The sequence below is a fragment of the Jaculus jaculus genome, chromosome 2 (assembly GCF_020740685.1).
Source record: "Jaculus jaculus isolate mJacJac1 chromosome 2, mJacJac1.mat.Y.cur, whole genome shotgun sequence".
NCBI classification, from domain to species: domain Eukaryota; kingdom Metazoa; phylum Chordata; class Mammalia; order Rodentia; family Dipodidae; genus Jaculus; species Jaculus jaculus.
Window position 1 is genome coordinate 89,556,537 of NC_059103.1, and position 21,387 is coordinate 89,577,923.

At 36.6% G+C, this 21,387-nt stretch overlaps 1 protein-coding gene across 16 annotated transcripts in view; it reads left to right on the top strand.

Moving 5' to 3' along the window:
• Positions 1-21,387, top strand: part of Camk2d (calcium/calmodulin dependent protein kinase II delta) — a 295,467-nt gene that overhangs the window by 137,804 nt on the left and 136,276 nt on the right. For all 16 annotated transcript variants that reach the window (XM_045143310.1, XM_045143306.1, XM_045143304.1 and 13 more), the window contains exon 4: positions 21,191-21,245. In XM_045143310.1, coding sequence (XP_044999245.1) covers positions 21,191-21,245 — 55 coding nt within the window. The remainder of the gene's footprint in view (positions 1-21,190; positions 21,246-21,387) is intronic.

Here is a 21,387-nt window from a genome sequence, read left to right on the forward strand (position 1 = left end):
TTTAGTTAAATACTTAAAAATAAAAAAAAAAATTATGTTGTCATATCTTTTTCAACCTACTAACAACTACTAGAATGTAAAGCATGATGCTGAAAGCTCTATATATACTCTCTGATTTCCTAGTTATTATAGCTGTCGAGCAAGGTCACACATATCTGTAAAGGTTCCTCTTTAAAAAATGGAGAAAATGGGGTAGAAGCACTAACCACTTTGTCTGCAAGCACTCAAAATGTGACCAAGCTGGGACTGCTGGCCAAATATTCTTCTTACATAGATCCACACTTACCCCTACACTGTAGCTCTTAGTGACATCTAGAGAGGCCTAAGATTATTTTGGTTGGTTCTGTTGGAAATGAAAATTACATTAATGGCCAAATATACTGTGACATTAATTCCCCAGGAAATGTAATTTGATTATGTTTGGTAAACTGAATGAGCGTCTGGTCTTTCTGCATGCAGACTTTAATTGTTTTACAAATGACATTATTTGGCTCTATGACTACTCCTTTTCCACTTAAGTGTTTTGTCATACTGTTTGCTGCTTTGGCTTCCTTATATCAACATAATTTCTGTATTTAAATCATTTCCTCTGTAAATAGCCTTCTGAAGAGAACTAAGTAATTGTGGTAACCATGGTAATGTAGCCTGTGAATGGAAATCACCAAAAATCCTCACACAATGAAAATTACACTTTTGGTTATTGCCCATAAAACTAGCAGAGATAGGACTTTAAAGATGGCTTAACAGTTAATGCATTTACCTGCAAGGCCAAAGGACCCAGGTTCAATATTCCAGGATCCACATAAGTGAGATGTACAAGGTGGCGGATGTGTCTGGAGTTGGCTTACAGTGGCTGAAGGCCCTGGTGTGCCCATTCTCTCTCTATTGGACTCCCCCTGCCATGCCTGAGGCAATGCCAGGTACAAGCTGGAGGCTTCAGGAGATGGGCCTGAGCTGCCAGGTACAGGCTACAAGAGACCACTCCCTTTCCAAGCCTGGAACACATATGGTTAGGCTTCCCTCATAGCCCTGTGACCTTTGGTCAGTTGCCTAGGAAACTCCTCATATGGTATCAGCCAGCAGCCTTCACACAGCAATCCCCTGTGACTCTTCCAGCCACTATGTAGCTTACCTGACTCTCTCCCTACCTGCTGGAATGAATGTTCCTAGGCATTGGCTAGCAACCTTTGAGCCCACCAACCCCCTTAGGATCCTCTTCTTGTTCTCAACTACTTATAAACCTATTTCCCTATTGAATAAATGGAACTACTCTCTGAAGTCATCTCCTGGGTGTATATGTCCCATCGCGCTCATGGCTACTCAAGACCATGCTCTCCACAGTTTCCTGGACACCTTTGGGGATCTGTGGCCCCAAGGATCTGGGGTCCCCACTCTCTGAAATAAAATAATTAATGAAACAACTTTTTAGAAAAAAAGAAAACTAGCATAGATAAATAGGTAGACTTAAAAAAATCATTTATATCAATATCCTATGGCGCATGAATAGTCTTCTTAAAGGAAAGCTTTCAATAGCTACATGCTGCTTTTCCATATTCATGTTTCTTTGAAACATTTGGATGAATTTTTCAATAGAATTTTTTTTTTTTTGGTTTTATGAACAAATTGTTCTGGCATAGGTATCTCAATGAAAAGGCAACTATTCTTCCAGTTAGCAAACATAGTTATAGGAAACATGTTATGCTCTGAAAAGCACAAAACTAACCTCATCTGTAGGAGTAGATAATTTCCCAGTCTTGCTCATTATTTTGTGTCTTTATTTGTGTGAATATTATTTGTGTGGAGGATATTATTTCGTGATGTTTTCAGGACTTTGAGATTCCATGCCACTCTGTCAAGTTTCCATTTCAGACTGAAAAAGGACTTGGGTATTTGGACCTAAGGTACTCAGATTCTATTCTGTTTCTTCATAGTGCCAAGTGTCTGTAGAATTTGAAACCAAAATTTGCCAACACAAGTACCATATTTTATGACTATCAAGTTCTAAGTCATTGACAGAACTATGAACTATCCAATGATAATGTTTCTCACAGCTATTAAAATTTTCTATTAATGTTTTTTTCTCTCTTGCCAAACAGCCCAACATTGTGTAGAGATTTCTCTCTGCTGAAAATGACTACAAATTTTCATTTTTCTACACACCAAGTAAATATTTAGTGCAGTAATTTGAAAGAGATATGATTAGGACATAAAATAAAGATTAGCCTGGGTACAGTGTAGAATTTGACTAAATTGTCAGTCTATGGATTATTTGGATTTGATTTATTGTGATGCTAAATTAAATTTGTCCTATTGAGTTGGTATCTTAATGTTCACTGAAAAGCTTTTTAAATATTGTGAATTTTATATTTCCTGCCTAAAGTTTTCCAGAGTATAGTAGGATTTGAAGGCTATTAAAGTGAAATTGCAGAATGAAAAATATGTTTCTCACTTCTTTGCTTCTGGTTTTCACTAAGAACATAACCTAATGGAAGAGAGAATTATTTGACATATATGATCATATAAGGAACTTAGAGAAAACACTGTTTTTCACTATTAAGTCAATTCACTGCTAGCACAGAGGGCTCACTTAGGAGAGGTGTAACAAACACTGTTGCACATTATTTTCTGACCTGTTCATAAATACCCAGCAGTAATCACTAAATGTAATAAAGTAAATTTAATTAAATGTCAGAATGTGTTTCATGTAGTGAGGTTTAGTATTATGCATAATTTATATTTGTTTGTATGTGTTTTTTCATATATAGATAAATTAATAAAAATATAAGTTATGCTGAGTCTTATTTCTTATAAGAAAATAACCAGGTAAAAGATGGAAGAAAGCTTAGAGGACCAAAAAGTACTTTCTTTAAGTTGATGACATTTTTTCTCTTGAAAATTAAGCCAGTAAAATTTTTTTGAGTCTATTTTTCTTTTTCAAATGAACTGTGGCACAGTCACCCAAAAATTGTTAGCTTAGATTCCGGGAACTTCGAATGGATGTTTATTGATTCTGATGTCTGACGTATATAACAGTACTTTTTTAAACATTTTTCACAGGTGCTACCCAGCAGCTAATATTGTTCAGTCTAATGTTTAGCAGTTTTCTGTTCATCTTTTGTGTTTATCAAATAATTGAATGACTGAACTTCATCTAAAAAGCACGTGTCTCTTATTTCCAGCACACTCTTGAGTTATAAACTATTTATTTGCTTACTTGTTTTGTTCAAATCAAAAAATGAAGAGTATCTTAGGTTGATGGAGATGTCTTTCCAGCTGCATTTGACATAGCTGGGCCGAATTGTGCTTCACACCCTAGTAATGGAAGCCAGAGGAGCAGCAGAATCCTCACAAGCTCATACAAACCTCATACCCATTCAAATGCTTCTCTGTGTAGATGTTTCATATTGAATCTTTTCCAAAATGATGCTGGAATAACATTTCATTTTCTAAGGTTGAATTATTATTTTTTAAATATAATGGGAAAATATAGATAAGAAATTCACCTTTTCAGAGACTATTACCTTCATTTCTATTATATAATGAAAGGTTTTTCTTTTTATCCCTTTTCCCCAAATGTATCATCGTCAGAGAATTTTTTTTTTTGTCAGAAAGCCCTAAATATGTCATCAAATGATGAATAACTTGAATGCCCAGTCTTTGTAGCAGGAAAGGTAAATCCTTTGAGAGGCTCACAAAGGGTGATGGATACCAAACTCATGCTAAACTCTACTGGTCAGTGGCAGGGTTCCAAAAGAAAGGTCACCTGGACTTCTGATATTTCTGCTCATTAAAAAAAAATAAGTATATACTTTGTATGGATACATTCTGTGTTAGTACCAATATTTCCCTGTCCCCATTCCACTGAGGGTTCTCCTAGGTGGGGTTGCTGATATTCCCAATGGGGTTAAGAGTTTTGAGAGCAGCAGTCAGTCATTGTGGTAGAATACAATGCCTCTGGATATTCCCTCTCACACTGTGGTTCTTGCAATCTTTCTAAGCCCTCTTCTACACAATTCCCTGAGCGGTAGTGGGTGTGTTTTAAATCTATTTTATTGTTGTGCTGTCATTTTTGAGCACAATTTTTACATCGATGTTAATGATAGTTCAAATTTAAACTTATAATGACTTTATAAGATTGTCAAGAGCATATATTAGGCCATTTTTATTTATTTTATATGCCCTTTTCTGAGTGGAAGCCAATCTTACAGTAAATCATAAACTGCAGTGTAGTTAACTAATTTTGTATCCACACAGAACTGTTACTTGTAGTCTTTTAATAGTATTATTATGCATAAAATACTAAATTTAGAAAGATATCATATGTAGAAAATACAAGTTTTGAAAGTACCTTTACTATGTAGTAATTGATTTATAAAAATGTTTTGCTAGAAAAAAAAGAGAGGAGACTTCCCTGAAAGCTGCCAAGCCAGCTAGCTAGGAGAATGTACTGGTGAACAATGAGTAACTCTGCCTCAAAAAAGGTGGAAGATGAAGACGGATGTCCAGATTTGTCCTCTCACCTCCACATGTATGGTGTGGCATGTGTGTGCCCACAATCAAACAAGCACACACATACAAAGTTTAACCAATATGCATGTACATAAAAATTGTACTCATGAGCTGGGTGTGGTGGGACATGCCTTTATCCAAGCACTTGTGAGGCAGAGGTAAGAGATTCACTGTGAGTCTGAGACCACCTGGAGACTATGTCATGAATTTCAGGTCAGCCTAAGCTAGAGCAAGACTCTGCCAAAAGAGAGAGAGAGAGAGAGAGAGAGAGAGAGAGAGAGAGAGAGAGAGAGAGAGAGGCTAATCACCTAGGTTTAATTTCTTCATCCCCAACTAAGTATTTGTGTTTATTAATTACATTTTGGACCAGAAAGATTGCTCAGTGGTTAAAGCAGTTGGCAGTAAAGCCTAATGACCCAGGTTTGATTCCTCAGTACCTATGTAAACTCAGATGTACAAGGTGGCACATGCATTTGGAGTTCATTTGCTAGAGGCCCTGGTGAACCCATTCTCTCCCTCTCTCTCTCTCTCTCTCTCTCTCTCTCTCTACCACTTTCTATCATAAGTAAATAAATATACTTTTAGAATTGTGTATTCAGAAGTTTGTACATATAAGGAGCTCAAAACCATGATCATGTGGAACTGAAAAAAATGGAGTTAGTTGATCATCATTATTTGTTTATTCTCTATCTGCAAGTTCACCCACCTTCAAACATTCATTTGTAACTCCAACAATATTTGTAGGATTTTGGTGGTCACTTGTGGACATTTCCTGACATGAGCAGTGAAACCCAGTGAACCCTGCCTTTTCAGCTGTGTTTAAGTTGGTATTTTGCTGATTAAGTGTTCTCAAGCATAATACTGAAGTGTTTTCTAGTATTTCTGAATTCATGTGACCGAATATCTTGGCATGTCCATTCTCTCCCTCTGTCTCTTTCTCTCTCTCTAATAAATAAAGAAAATAAAAATATTAAAAAACTAAAGCCTATTATTTATTTATTTTAATTTTTATTTATTTATTTATTTATTTATTTTGGTTTTTCGAGGTAGGGTCTCACTCTGGTTCAGGCTGACCTGGAATTAACTCTGTAGTCTCAGGGTGGCCTTGAACTCATGGCGATCCTCCTACCTCTGCCTCCCGAGTGCTGGGATTAAAGGTGTGCGCCACCACGCCCGGCATAGCCTATTATTTACAAAGAGCTTGTTTTCAACAGTTCCATAAAAGGATGCCTATTTGTGTAGTAAAATGTTATGAAATATTAAGTTAGATGCAATTGAACATTCTTTTCCATCGTTAGAGCCGAGCCTCAACTAATTTCTGCCCTGCAGATTGCTTATAAGACTAGAGAGTTCCCTTCTATGCTATGCTATGCTGACACTAGAGAGCAAGTCAGTGCCTAAACTAATGCTTAAATGATTTAATCAAGTGACTCCATTGTCACCTATTTCAATATACTAGCTATTTAGCAGAAAACCTTTAAAGCCATATGTGATTCCTCTCCTTGTGCATCCCACATCCAGTCTGTCAGAAGATTCTGTCAGCTGTACTTTCTAAGTATTTCTAGACGCTGACCACATGTGCACCCTCAGTGCCAGCCCCTGGCTTGAAACTGCTATCTTCCACCAGCTTTTTATGAATGTGTCTTTATTCTCCGTCTTTGCTTCCTTACAGTGGATATTCAGTATGTCCGGTTGCTCTTTTTAAAGTAAAAAAGCAGAACACGTTACCTCCTCCTCAGAACCCTACAGTAAATTTCCACCTACACCGAGGGAAAGCCAGAACATGTAGTAATGACCTATTCAGATGCCTTGTGCAGTACCTTCCAGGGGTATAGGTCTCTGCCTTTTTCTGTTGCTGTTCACTCTATACAGACACTCTCAAACAGGCCAGGCACAGCCACATCTTGAACCTTCACACCTATATTCAGTCTGGCTTCTTTCACTTCTTCTCTGAGGCTTCCAACGGCATTTTCTTCTGGTTTCCCCTTAAGTTATCTAAGCAATGAATGCCTGCCTTCTACTCTGTTCACTTCTTTATTGTTGCTCAGAGTACTTATGTCTCTTTTAGATCAATATTAGTCAATTTATTTAACTTTGGTGAGCTTGGCATTTGGACATCATCTTCATGAGCTCAACCACATCATTTTCCCCATGCAAAATATAGTGCTTTGCACAATGTATGACCTCAATGAATACTTACTTGAAGAAGAGTTCATCACTAATTGCTTGGGTTCTGTCCCTATCTTTAATATTCCATGGGTAAAAAATCTTTGGGCATGACATTTGGACAATGTTCCATTATGACACTCAAACCTGAACATGAAACTGATCTAGCTCTAACCTCTTGTGTGTGCTCCATTGATCACTGACATCTGGCAGACCAGGCAGGTGGTAGTGTCCTCATTATTCCACCACTTGGTCAGAGAGGAGATAGGATTTTGCTTCTGTCAAGGGTGTACAAAAAAAAAAAAAAAAAAGACAAGACAGGGTTTAATGAAGTGTTATTGTAAATAAGAGGATGTTAATTTTTAGGTAATGAACACTCAGAATGTCTGTGTGTTAATTATAGGTTATCATAAGACCAGAGTTGCCTATTCATTTATATTGCAGTTACAGAAATATGAACTTCTCATTAACCAAGAGAGTGTTTTGTGGGGGATACAAACTCAGGATGAGCCAGCCCACTGAGGACTCAGTACAAGAATTCATCCATTTATTCCTTCAAAGTTGTTAATTATATGTGCCAGATAAGCTACTTGGAGAATAAAAGATTAGCAGCAGGTTTCAGGGAGGCACCTGACCTGTAAGTATAGCCATTCTGAGTGCTCAGAAAGTCCTGCCACTTTGTCAGTTCAAATTAGAAGGACAAATAGGAATAACAGGTGTGTGTGTGTGTGTGTGTGTGTGTGTGTGTGTGTGTGTGTGTTTTGAATGTAAAATGGCCCCTGCAGATTCACATGTTTGTATACTTAGTCCTCAGCTGGTGGTGCCAGTGAGGAACACTATAAACCCTTTAAGAGGTAGACTTTTTCTGGAGGAAATGGGTCACTGGGGAGGTGGGCCTTGACGTGTTACAGTGCAGCCCCAGTAGTACTCTCTCCTGCCTGACCATGCTGCCATGCCACAGTGCTTCCTTCTCTGGCCTGCCTTGCTTTCCCTGTCATGATGGACTTCCCTCCACACAAAATCGGCCCTTTTCTCCCTTAAGATGGCCTTAGCAGGCAGCTTCTGCATTGAGAAAGTAACTGATACAATGTTTACAATATTGTAAAAACTAATACAACATTTGATATGTAAATATCAAGAAAGATTGCTAACTTTTATACCAAATGAGCAATAATGTTGATTTCAACTAAGTAAGATACAGCATAAGGACAACAAATTCTTAGTTTCCATTTTACCTTTTACTTTCCTTCTTTCTTTTGTTTTTGGTTAATAAAAAAATCATCTTATGCAAACCGTTTTATAATTCTGTTTTGCTTGTTTTGTATCATTTATGGTCAAAACATATTTCCATGGTACTTCTTGGATGAATTTCATATAATAACTGCCTTTGTAAACATCCTGTATATTTCAAACAAACAGGTTGTATTACTTACTATATGATTAAACTTACTCAATTTCATATTTTCACATCCTTCCCTTGTTCCTACTGTGTTCTTTAAATTTGTCTGAAAAGAGGATGAAAAGACTTGTAGAAAACCAGGAAAGGAGAGTCTCTCCCTTGAGGATGTCCAACAACTGGCCTTGGAGCTTAGAGTGCATAAGGTGGAAAGGAGGCTCTTAGTCCCCGCTTTAGAAAGGGTAAGTCCTTTCCTGAACAGCAAGGGACCCTGCTGTCTGGAGTATAAGCTACAACTGATCAATAGCTAAATACTCCAGACCTAAGAATACTTGGCCTGCCTCTTGCGTTTTTGCTTATCTAATTAGTAAGCAATGAAAACCTCCTTATCGGCGAGTGATTAGCATTAGGGCTCAAGAAAATGGACTGAAACAAGAAGGTATGGTATACTGCTCAGTGAATTTGTGTGTCATGAGTCTGTGGCTCCCATGATTCAATAGCCAGCAGCAGACAATCCAAATGCCCTTCTATGGGGGACTGGTGGAGCAGATCAACCTACATCCCTGACTGTACTGTGAGACTAACACCCCATGAAAACAGTTAAATTTGCATACAGACTTGTATAGAGATATTTTTGAGGGAAAATTATGTTATCTACTATCAAGGATGTACCTTCAATGGGGGAAGGAGTGTTAAATACTGTAGTATACTGTAGTGGTGTCAGAAATATTTATGGTAACTTTAAGAAAAACTGTAGAATTGTGATTGCTGAAAACAAAACAGATGATGGTTTTGTGCACAATGCAACTACAATCTGTGATTATTTGCTTTATCATAGATTTCCAACTGTGAAATAGCATCATGCAGACATTTACGTTAAAGTAGTAGATATTACAAATCTGCTTTGTGGGCCACATAATGTTTCTGCCATAGATCCTTTGTTTTTGTTTATTTTACTTTGTTTTCTTTAAATAGCACCCTTGAGCTATACAAAACTAGGCTGCTGTCCTGATATAGCCCATAGTTTTCACACTCCTGATTACAGATTAATCAATAGTAAACAATAGAGCTACTGCTATATCTCGATTCCTGTTCTAGAGGCTTTGATAATCTTTGGGCATGACAGTTGGACAATGTTCCATTATGACACTCAAAGAATATGTTTCTTCTTTTCCAGGTTTTGGAAATATATTGGTATTAGTACGTATATGTTATATTTTTTTAATAGAGGTATCTGAAATAATGAAAATATTTATTAGAGTTCAATGAATCTAGTCAAGGGGATCAGTTAATGAGGTAAACAATGTTAATTTAGTAGTCACAAAAATCAAAGGTATTTGAAATGTATCCATTTATATAATGGACAGGTGTCAGGCTGGGGGAGATCAGAAAAAGACATCCTGAAGAAGCAGTACATAAAATAAGTCTGAATAATAGGTTGACCTGTAATGGAGGAAAAAGGATGCCAAGCCAAAGACCTAGCAGTGGTAGTGTGGCTTTGTGCATGAGACAGGTGAGAGAAACTGTCTGCAGTGGACCTCTGAAGCTGATGGGAGCTTGTAGGGTACAGGAAGGACTGAGTTCAGGCAAGTAGAAGGAGTAGAGAAAGGTATGGCCAGGTCACCATGGTAACCTTCCTTTCTTGGATTGTCCTGCTTTACTGGTGTAAAATTAGTCACTCTTACAGTGTCCCACTTTGGATGATAAATTGTAGGATAAATGGACCATGTTAAGGAGTTTGTTCCTTACCATAAGGTCAGTAGGAGGCACTGAACAACTGGGAGCCAAAGTAACTGATGGTGTCCTATTCTCATTTTGAGCGGATGGTTGCATTGTATGGAGTGAATTGAGGCAAGCCACAAAGGAGTTTAAATGGTTGCTTGCCATTGTCTTTCAAATTAATCAATTTATTAACTTTTTTTGTTCATTATTTATTTATTTATTTGAGAGCAACAGACACAAAGAGAAAAGGCAGATATATATATGGAGAGAGAATAGGCACACCAGGCCTTCCAGCCACAGCAAATGAACTCCAGACGTGTGCACCCCCTTGTACATCTGTCTCACGTGGGTCCTGGGGAATCAAGCCTCGAACCTGGGTCCTTAGGCTTCACAGTCAAGCGCTTAACCACTAAGCCATCTCTTCAGCCCAATTTATTAACTTTTGTCAATAACAAGTTAATTCACAACAAAACGGGAAATCAGAAATGCTGTGATGGCTTATATTAGAATCATTAGTGAGAAATTGTCTAGATTAGGTGAGCCTGTGGACATATCTGAGAGGGATGAACTTGATTACATTAGGTGAAGTGGAAAGGCCTACCTGAACTGTAGGTGAGACATGGGCTGAGATTGCATACTGTGTGAAAAGAAGATGGCTGGCTGAGTATAAGCACTCCCCCTTGTTCCCTCACTTTCGACTGAATGTAACCTGCTGCCTCAAGCTCCTGCTATGTCTTCATTGCCATGACGGACTGTAACTTGAACTTTTAAGAGGAAATAAGCCCTTCCTTCCTTCCTTGAATATTTAAACATATTTCTTGATAATGTTGTTTGTTAAGATTTGGTGAACAGCTTGACAAAACACTTTATTTAGTAATAAATACAGAAATTTTCTTTTGTTGTTTTAAGATAGGGTCTCTGTGCCTGAAACTGGACTCTATCTAACCTCCTGAGTGTTGGAAATACAGGCATGTGACACTACCCCTACTAGAAAACCAATTTCAATCCAAAAAAAAAAAAAAAAATGCCATATAGGTGCTTTTATTAAGAACCAATAAAACTTACCTTTTGTATTATTTTTATTTTGCCTTTTCTTTAGTATTCCTTTCTGGAAAATAGGAACCAGGAAGAAAAACCTAATTAATATAAATGATAAAAGTATGAAGATATTAAAAATCTTTATAATATGAATGAGTAATATAACAAAATCAGAATAAATTTAGACACCATAAATATTGACTATATGCATAAAGTTTTAAAAATCATAATTCCTTTTCAGACTTAAAACCTCTCAGGAGTGATATAGTAATAAAATGGTAAAATGTCATACTCATTCGTTTTAGTGCTTAAAAATCAACACACTTATTTTAGATATGTGTCTTCTAGAAAAGAGAACTAAGTATGAAAGAATATTCAACAATGAATAATAGGTTAATACTATGAGAAAATTAGCAATTTCTAGTGACTGTTTTTCTCTTTTAATTTTAAAATAATGAATCTGTATTTCGAATTGTGTTGCTTTTCTCATCACTGTGACAGAATTCTTAACAGACACAATATAAAGGGAAGGGCTTTATTTTGATTTATAGTTTAGGGGATATAGTCCATCATGGTGGAGAAGGTGTGGCAGTTGGTGTGGACATAGTTTTATGGGAGAGTTTGCAGCTGGTCACATTATGGTAGCAGATGAAAAGCAGAAAGCTTGAGTGACAACAAACCTTAGATGAAGACCTGGTGACCTATGTCATCCAGTTAGGCAGTAGCTCCTAAAGGTTCTGCAATGTCCCAAAACAGTACCACAAGCTGTAGGCTACATGATCAGACACATGTGCCAATGAGGAATACTTCCCTTTCAAACTATAATATTTCCAAACAGCACTCTTTAGTCTGATAATATCAGACTTGGACAATTTTGTGCTGATTATAATAGAATATCCGAGTCTCAGGGATTCATAATGACCCAAATCTTACTAGCTCAGATGTATGAAAATTGCAAAGTACATGATGACCAAGTCATTCCCAATGTCAGTGTGATAATTTGGTGACCTCCTTGTAACTCCCACAGCAAAAGGGCAAAGGGATGCTGTAGGAGAGCAAGGAGCATCTAATTCCACTGTCTGTAAGGAGCTAACTCCTATCATGAGGACACAAATATGTTCACTTCACCCTCTTGAGTTCATCATTCTTTTACCACAACCCCAAGCCCAAGATCAATTACATTGAGGGCCAAATTTCCAACACATACTTGTAAGGAGGGAAACGTTTGGACTATAGCATCTCTGAAATCCTGTCTTTCTTTATAGCCCTACTTGGCCTGGCTTTCCATTGAGTGTGCCGCTTTATCTGCAGTGCTCAACAGTGGGGGCTGTTTGCTCTGTCCTTTATATTCTGCTGAGCAAATGGGTGGGTAGATGTTTTCTTGCACTTCGTCACTTTTATAAAACAACTGCTAACACCTCCTCCAACCTCCTTCACTTCCATCCTGCCACTACTTCAACTTTGAAACACATTTGCTTAAATTAAAACACCCTATACTTAACACAGCAGTTTTTTACCATTCTCCCAATAAGTCCTCTCTCATTTTATTATATTGTATCTGATTGGCCTACTGCCTTTTCCACCTCTCTGCCATTGTTCTTCATGACCATAATTAGCTGCAGAGATGGCCCATTATATACTGTGCCTTCTTAAGAATAAGATGCCTTCTAACTTTCAAACATTCTTGTCCTCACTCCAAGGATAAGACTGCTTTTCTCTAAAATACCAAATAGTTTCCTGGCTGTAATTTGCATATTCTAAAATACTTCAATCCTAGCCTGAAAGAAGGCATATAAAATACACGTACAAATGGACGTGATTGTGTTCCAGTAAAACCTTATTCATAAAAACAGGTATTTTGAAAAGCTGAGTGGGGACTTGAAGGCAGAAGAGAAGCAAGCCATATGAATAACTGGGAAAGTAGGAGTTTCAGGAGAAAACAGAAAGTGTTGAACCTGAAAAAAGTGCTTACTTGATCTCCTCTAGACATTGCAAAGAGCCAGAGTAGGTCAGCACCATATGCTGAAGGAAGAACAGTAGAAAAGGCTAGAGTGAAATATCTTTTAGTCCATAAATGACATTTGTGCTCTTATTCAAAGAGTTCTGAACTGACAGGAAATAATCAGATTTAAGCTTTGATAGGATTAGTTGGCTTCTGATAAAGACAAAGGACAGGATGGTAAAACAGGAATGAGACAGGAGTCTCCTGAGATATGTCAAGGACTGGGCTGGTAAACAGTGAGATGAAAAGCAATCAGGCCAGCAACAGTGGATGAACTGGAAAGTGATTACATATGATTTTAAATTCTGCTACTTTCCCCTTATATATTTTGAAGGATTGGCTTTTTTTTTTTTTAATATACTGGATGTTGCTTTACCTAAAGGAGACAAACATTGTAGGTTTTATGCTGACCAAGTACAAAAGTAGAATACCATGGATAGAACAGATTTTAGAGTAAAGATCACAAGTTCTTTAGTGTTGTTTGATTCATTATGTCTATGAGATAAGCAAATATACTAATATTTGAGATGTCTGACATAATTGTAAGTTTCTTGATAAATATAAAAGCTATTCTTTCCTTTAAAACAATATTGACCTAGATGAGCTGTTTTAACACACACAAGAAATAAATCAACAGGTATCTGACAGATTCAAATTGGCATAACAGTAACTTCAGTTATCATTATTAGTAGCCTTTGTTATTCTACAGTTATCTAATTCATGAGTAAATTCATATTTTCCCTCAGTTCTGAGCTTGAGTATGGATTTTACTAGTGTGTATCATGGTTGGTATATTATTGAAAAGAACAAACTGATGTTTTAAGTATTTATAACATGACTATTTCTAAAGAGAAAATATTAGAATTTGATGAAATGCATTATCATGATTTAATATAACATGACTACTAGCTATTGATTTTCATTTCATTTCTTATCATTTTATTAGAATTTCAAACTTACATATTTCATGTTTACATGGCAAACCTAGTGTAGAAGGACAATCCTTTATACAAGGAGTAAATCTTTAGAAAAAGATTTGAAAGATGAGAAGATTTGGGCTGGTGACTCACTAGGGGAAGTTCAGTTGTGTCAGTTGCAAAGAAAGGATGATCTAATACATTTTCCCATCCTCTGCTCTCCAGGGACTGGTGTCAGAAATGCAACTCATCTGCTTAGTTAATGTTTTGAAAATAAATGTGTTTTCTCTCTCATTGTTTACAAAAAAGCAATTTGCAAACAAAAGTAAGGTATATGCTGGGCATAGTGGCACACACCTTTAATCCCAGTACTGGGAGGTAGACGTAGGAGGATCACAGTGAGTTTGAGGCCATCTTGAGATGACAGAGTGAATTTGAGGTCAGCCTTAGCTAGAGTGAAACACTACCTCAACCCCCCCCCCAAAAAAAGTAAGGTATACATATATTTTAATTGAAATGTGGTACCACACATGTATGATCTCCAAACTCTAGATGGAAACAGGAGGATCATGACACACAGTCCTCCTAGGCTGCATAGTGAGTTCCAGAGATCCAGGCTACTCTGAGATCCATAACAATACTCCATCTCTAAAAACAAATTAGAAAAAAGTAAAATGATAAAAACAGAAGTATATGGCTTAGATAAGTGTTATGTTAAGACAAGTAAAAAATATCAAAGGAAAAATTTTACTGCTTTTAACTACCATCTGAAAACAATTACTACCTATATGTATGCCTATATCTATACCTATAACTACTGCTCTTTCACTCCATTTAAAATCAGAGGAACCATATACTTAATTTCAAAGGAACAGACAATATATGTTTCTACAATGTAGTTAAGGTAATATAGTTTTACTTGAAAATATAAAAACAACTGATATTAATTATTTTATAATACATAGAGATTATAATACATAGAGATTATAATACATAGAGATTAAGGTAAACATGACCATATGCAGGTATGCCTCCAGTTTGCCAAATGCCAGATTTTTGAATTTGCTTTCTGGTGTCTTTGCTCCTCTCTAGAAATGAAGAGCTTTGTCACAGGAGACCCAATAGGAATGCCTGAGTTGAAATTTCTCTCAAGTGCTAACATACGGCTGTAAGAATGTTCTAATACTAGTATAATTTATTGAAATATACAAGTGAGGGCTGGAGAGATGGCTTAGTGGTTAAGCGCTCGCCTGTGAAGCCTGAGGCCCCGGTTCAAGGCTCGATTCCCCAGGACCCATGTTAGCCAGATGCACAAGGGGGCGCACGCGTCTGGAGTTCGTTTGCAGAGGCTGGAGGCCCTGGCACACCCATTCTCTCTCCCTCTCTCTCTCTCCCTCCTTCTCTGTGTGCTGCTCTCAAATAAATAAATAATATATATATATATATATATACAAGTGAACTCAGTGGTGGCATCCCTCTTTGGGGGAAGGCTGGGCATGTGATGTGACCTAACATGGCTGGTGCTTGCTCTTACTGTGAATTCTCATTAACTACTGATGGGAATATAAAAATATAAACATATAAGCTGTCATTTTTACATCCAAGAATGTGAACCAAATCCAACTATCTCTGTTTTTGCAACATAACAGAACTAAAATTCAAAATCTACCTCATTTATTACCAGAGCCCTTGCCCAGAGCTGAAAGATAGTGATTGTGAAGATGCAATACAATCTATTCTCTATGAATTTCTTTATTAGGGTTATGATAACATTGGCAGTATTGCCCTACCATGCTAAGTATCATAGAATTATACTAATTCTTTCATCATTTCAAGGCCAAACTTGTTCTTTTTTCTGCTAAAACTTGCTCATGATATGGAAACTATTATGTGAAGACCATTGTACATTTCATATTCTTTCTGTTTGTCTATTGTTTCCTAACAATTTCCATCCTAGGTTTAGTGTTTCGTTGTGATTCTGTGAGTTGATTGGGTTTATCATGTGGAATTTTCTGCTGATAGGAAACTGAGGTCACTTATAGTTACAAACCACTTGCTGGGAAAGGAATGTCACAGTGACCTCTTGTTCTCCAGGGTTTCTCCATGTGGCCTCTTATCTTTCAGTTGTCTAACCTGACTTTTCTCTTAGCACAGCAGGTGATTTACAACAGGTCAGCTTCCATATATAGAGCTTTTTAAGGTGTTGCTTACACCACACGTGGTAATCATTAATAGCAACACACACAGCCAAGTCCAGAGGATCATGGAAAGAGACTACAAAGGGACATGGATATTAATCAAGTTCACTGAGGTCTACCAGTATAATTGACTGCCACATCTCTGTAATGTAACTCAGTGAAAAATAGCAAGTAGTGAATTTAAGCTATAAAGAAGAGTAAGAAACATAATTTGAATCAAAATATATTATATGAGCAATTTCTTAATTACCTTGATTTCATTTGATGGAGAATTGGTAGTACTATTAAGAATAGAGGAGTAAGGAAGAGATACTTTATTGAAACATGTGACTTTGTGTCCTGAATTTGATTGAATATAAGAAATTCAACATATTAATGTGTGTGGTTGGGGGTTAGCTAAGCACATTTTTGGCCACTAAGCCATGTGCCCAGATACTTCTTTCTTTTGTAAAAAATATCTTTAACATCTGCCATCATCATGGGTAATATGAACCTAGCAACCTTGATTGAATTCTATTTAGAATTAAATTTTTCTACTTTCCTCATACTCTCTTGCCATAAATTTTCAACTTTCTAGAAAATCCTCTCTCACTTATTCTCTTCTTACACACTTTCACTTGCTTATGCACACATGTATATGCACACACATGTACACATATACACAAGTATTTTATGCTATCATGATGTACATGACATGGAGACATTATTATTATTATTTGGTTTTTCAAGGTAAGGTCTCACTCTGGTCCAGGCTGACCTGGAATTAAATATGTAGTCTCAGGGTGGCCTCAAACTCACAGCAATCCTTCTACCTTCCGTCTCCCGAGTGCTGGGATTAAAGGTGAGTGCCACCATGCCTAACTGGAAACATTAATTTTTTAAAGAAAAATAATTTAGTTAAAATTTGTAATGTTTTATATGCTGTATAAAATTTCAAGATATTTTTGACTGATGAGCATTTTTAGTTTGTTAAATGTCTTGTCAGATAATATAGATGAATCACTGGAAATTCTTATATTCCTAATATGAAGTGGGCTTAAGAACTATATATAAAAAAACTATAAGTTAAGTGCCTGAATATCTTATACACTACCTCTAAGTCTTCAGAATTATGTGATCACATCTTAAACTGCTACTCAAACTTATTTTTCTGTGAAAATAATTTTCCATTTGGCAATGTTTTCTTTCTATAGCTACCTTACTATTTCTCTTCTCTGCTCTTTTAATAATATTTCATACTGACAAGGCACTAAATGTTGACAGATAAATTCTTAACACACATATTGGAGGGAGTCCGCATAGTATGCTAAATAAGAATAAGTCTCAGGAATCATCTGGCTCTGGGCTTTTTCCCTAGCCTGATCAATTACTAACTACTAACTTGGAAGCTTCCATGATGTCCCTCTGCCTGTGCATGTTCATATATTCAAATCCATGGAATGTGTCTTCATGGTCCTCATACATACTTGAATTATGGCCCCCATAGACTCAGGTGTTTCATTAAGCTTGTAACTTGGGTCTCCAACCCCCACAGCTGGAGATGGTATTACAGGGGACAGATCCTGGCATCTGGCCTAAAGGTGTGTTTGCAGACAGATCTCATTCCAGCTCAAAGGTGTGAAGAAGCAGTCTATGCTGTGGCAGGTTTGTGTGTGAGCTGGTGGTGATATTTTGGCTGCTGCATTTTTTTCTTTCTACTTGGATCCATGGAAGTAAGCAGATTCTTCTGCTATTGATGGAACTTTTCTTGGATTTGAAAGCTGAAAGAAACCCCTTATTCCCATAATCTATGTCTGATTTGGATGTTCATCTTAGCATTGTGGGGCTATCTATGACATGTACTAAATAAAATAACTCTTACAAAAATTATTAACATTATACCAGACATAAATATTTTAATTACATGCATCTTTTAGCATCTTAAATGTAATTAAACATTATACTAAATCAGAAACTTTAATTATGTCTTTTTGTAAATTTCTTTATATCATACAAGAACCATGGTCTGATGTGGCCCCTTTACCTATTTATCTGAAACTGTATTGAAGTCATACAAAATTGCAGGGCAGGAAGGGAAACTAATAGTGCTGTGGTAATTTTAAATGCAAACCATCAACTTGTTAATATTAGAGTAAAGTAAAATTAGGCCATAGGCCAAATATCTTGACAATTATTTTAACTTAAGTTTTATACTAGTGACTTGTCTTAATGCTGTGACAAAACCAACATAGGGAAGAAGGGTTTATTTTGTTTTCAATCCCAGGGAATATAGTCCCATGTGGCTGCAAAGGCAAGGCAGCAGTATCATGCAGCAGCAAATCACATTGCATACACAGTCAGGAAGAGGAATCAATAAATCTTGATGCTCAGCCACCTCTCTTCTTTGTATTCAGTCTGTGACCATCCATGCAATGGTGCTACCCACATTTAGGGTGGGTCTTCCCTCATGAGATAATCAAGAATATCCCTCACAGACATGCTCAGACATGCAAGTGTGTGCATGCACACACACACCAGGGTCTCTTGCCATTGTAATCTGGTACCTGAGCAGCTTTATGTGGGTGGCTGGGGAAGTTGAACAATTGAACATGCGCAGGCAGGGTTTTCATGCAAGTGCCTTTTACCCATTGAACTATCTCCCTAGGGCCTTATACTTGATTTTAGCTTTGAAAAAAATTTAGAAAACAATGACTACTGAGACTTATTTTAATCTATTTTCTCAAATGGTTTTCTTATTATACTTGTTAAGATTTCTCTCTAAAAATGTCATAAGATGATTACAATTAGACTAATTTTGTGTTCCTGCCTGTACAACTTATTGCAATAACAATGCAGTCATGGTGAGAATGCCATGCAATATGCTTTGGCACACAGTGCCACTATGCAGTCAGGCTGAGGCTGGCAGCTGTGTGGAAGAGCATCAGAATGCCATGTAGTTACTTCAATGTGAAAAAGAATGAACAGTTATTTATAGAGAGCAATGAATGTAATATTTCATAAAAGTAAACACATCTTTTCATCCTTGAGAAATTGTTCGAAAGGAATAAAAAAGATGGAAGATGAAGATTAATTTCAACTGACAGGAGAGTCTTGATGAGAACCAGATGATGTCAGTGATTGTAAAACCATCTTGAAGGCTCTGTGGACAGATCCTTAACTATGACAGTAGAATTAAACATCACAAAAAGAAACTAACCTATCCTCAAAATTGTTGTAAATATGTAGAATATACCTATGAAGATAATATCACAATTTCACTGGCAAAAGAAAATTATCATGATTCTATGTAATTCTGTTTTTTTTTAAAGCTTTTTACTTTAAAAACAGAGTAGAAGGAGGTTTGAAGGGTCATTAAAAGGAAAGGAGTACATATGTACAAATCAATGTCAGCAAAGATGATGCCAATTTTTCTCTCCTTCATCAGCAACATATTCACAAAATTAATCTCAAAGAGTCAAAGAGATGGTTATATTGGACTTGTCAGATGCAAAGGGAGTGAAATTAAACAAATGGTAGGTCTTGAATCATTATCACATGCTTGCTGCCTAAATGCTTTGGTATCATAGGCTTGGTCAGCAGGATTGCATCTTTCAACAACTTAAGAATGGGTCAAATAATCCTTTGTTGAAAGATGATCATTTAAATTATTAAGCATTAAGATAGTGGTAAACCACACTTAGTAAATATTTCTCCTGCTCTAATCAGAACTGAGCACTGTTTCTCCAATTATACCTGAAGTATCCTCCTCTGTTCAACTGCATAGCTCTTGAACAGAGCATCCAGTATCCCACCTCCACTTGTGGTTTTTTCTTAGAACAATGAGAAAAGTAGCAGTGATTCATTCGTGAATAAGTTGTATATTTTGCTTTCAGTTTTACTCTGAATGAGAACATACCTTATTTTCCAAAGTAATTATAAGATTTTTTAAAGTTGTTCTATCATTGAATTTATTTGAACTATGTTAGGTATCTCTGATACTATGTCATTCGAGAAAGTACTGAGGTAGCAGTTACAATCTGGCTTCATTCCCAGTGCTATTTATGAGCATAACATACATAACAAACTTGATATTCCTCAGCCCCATAAGTTTAAGCAAAATTTCAGTATTCTAATATCTTCACTTGATATTGGCAAATTGAAGAATATACTATACCATTAAAATAAAGGAATATCACTTTCATGTTTTACTTAAACATATGGACATGCACTGAGATTTGTTAAAACTTCTGTCCAAAATGCTAGGACAGTAAACATGAAAAATTACTTTCTGAAAGTCCATGTACTATGTTCCAGGTTTCAGTGTGCTATGCAAAGACTTAAAAAAAAAAAAAAAAAAAACCCTGCTTCTCAGGACTGCACAATAATTCAGGCAATGAGGTACTTACATTGCAAGCATGAGAACTTGAGTTTGATCCCAAAACTCCATGTAAATTAAGCCAGGGGTGGTCATTTCATCTCACTTCTGGGGAGGTGGAAACAGGAGGTTCCCTGGTGCTCAGATGGCCAGTGTCTAGCCTCTGTGCAGTTTCTAGGCTAGAGAGAGATTCTGTTTCAGAAAAGTTGTCTGGGACCTGAGCAATAGCATCTGAGGTCTTCCTCTGGCTTCCACATGCATGCACACAAAATATATTACCTATTTCACAATACTGATGGAAAAGTAAGCTCATATCCTGAATAAAGGAAAGGTATTTGAGTTAGCTTAGAAAGATAAAACATGCTGCATTCAAGAAATTAAGTGTGATGCTATGATAAACTCAGAGGAGAACAGTGAGATTGCTTGCCTTTCACGCATTCATGAACAAGATGATTTGGTGTTTGAGACTGAACTGCATGGGCCCCATTCTTACTGGCCTCCATTTTAAGCCTTCTCATTGTGTTAAGGACCAGGGAAAATCCACATTTTACAGACAATTATCTAAAGTTTTGGGTAAAACCAAAATGTCTCTCTTACAGCTTGAAGAAATTTCTGGAGTGGGGCTCAGAAAGTTATTATGATCTAGTGGGATTGTAAGCAGAGGTGATAGTAGTGTGTGAGCATGGGACATCAGGGGCTGTATAGTCCTCTTAGGCAATTGTAGCTTGCGCAGTAATAAGTGCTCTTTTGCATGCACAGTTTCCTCATACCCATCATTACTTCATGAGGAACACACCAAAGATGAATCGTGGTAAAAATTCTTACCTTCTGTCATGACTTTTGTAAAGCTGATATGTAAAATACAAACTGTCTTCTTTTTCTTTTCAGTAAGACTTCATGACAGTATATCTGAAGAGGGCTTTCATTACCTGGTGTTTGATTTGTAAGTACATAATTGGTATCTACTTATTTTATAATTTATTTGAAGACCATTTGAATTAAGCATAATTTTTCTCATTGTCTAGTCCAAATTAATAGTCACTATAATATTTTTAAATGGTCTTCAAGTAATATTACACTTTAGT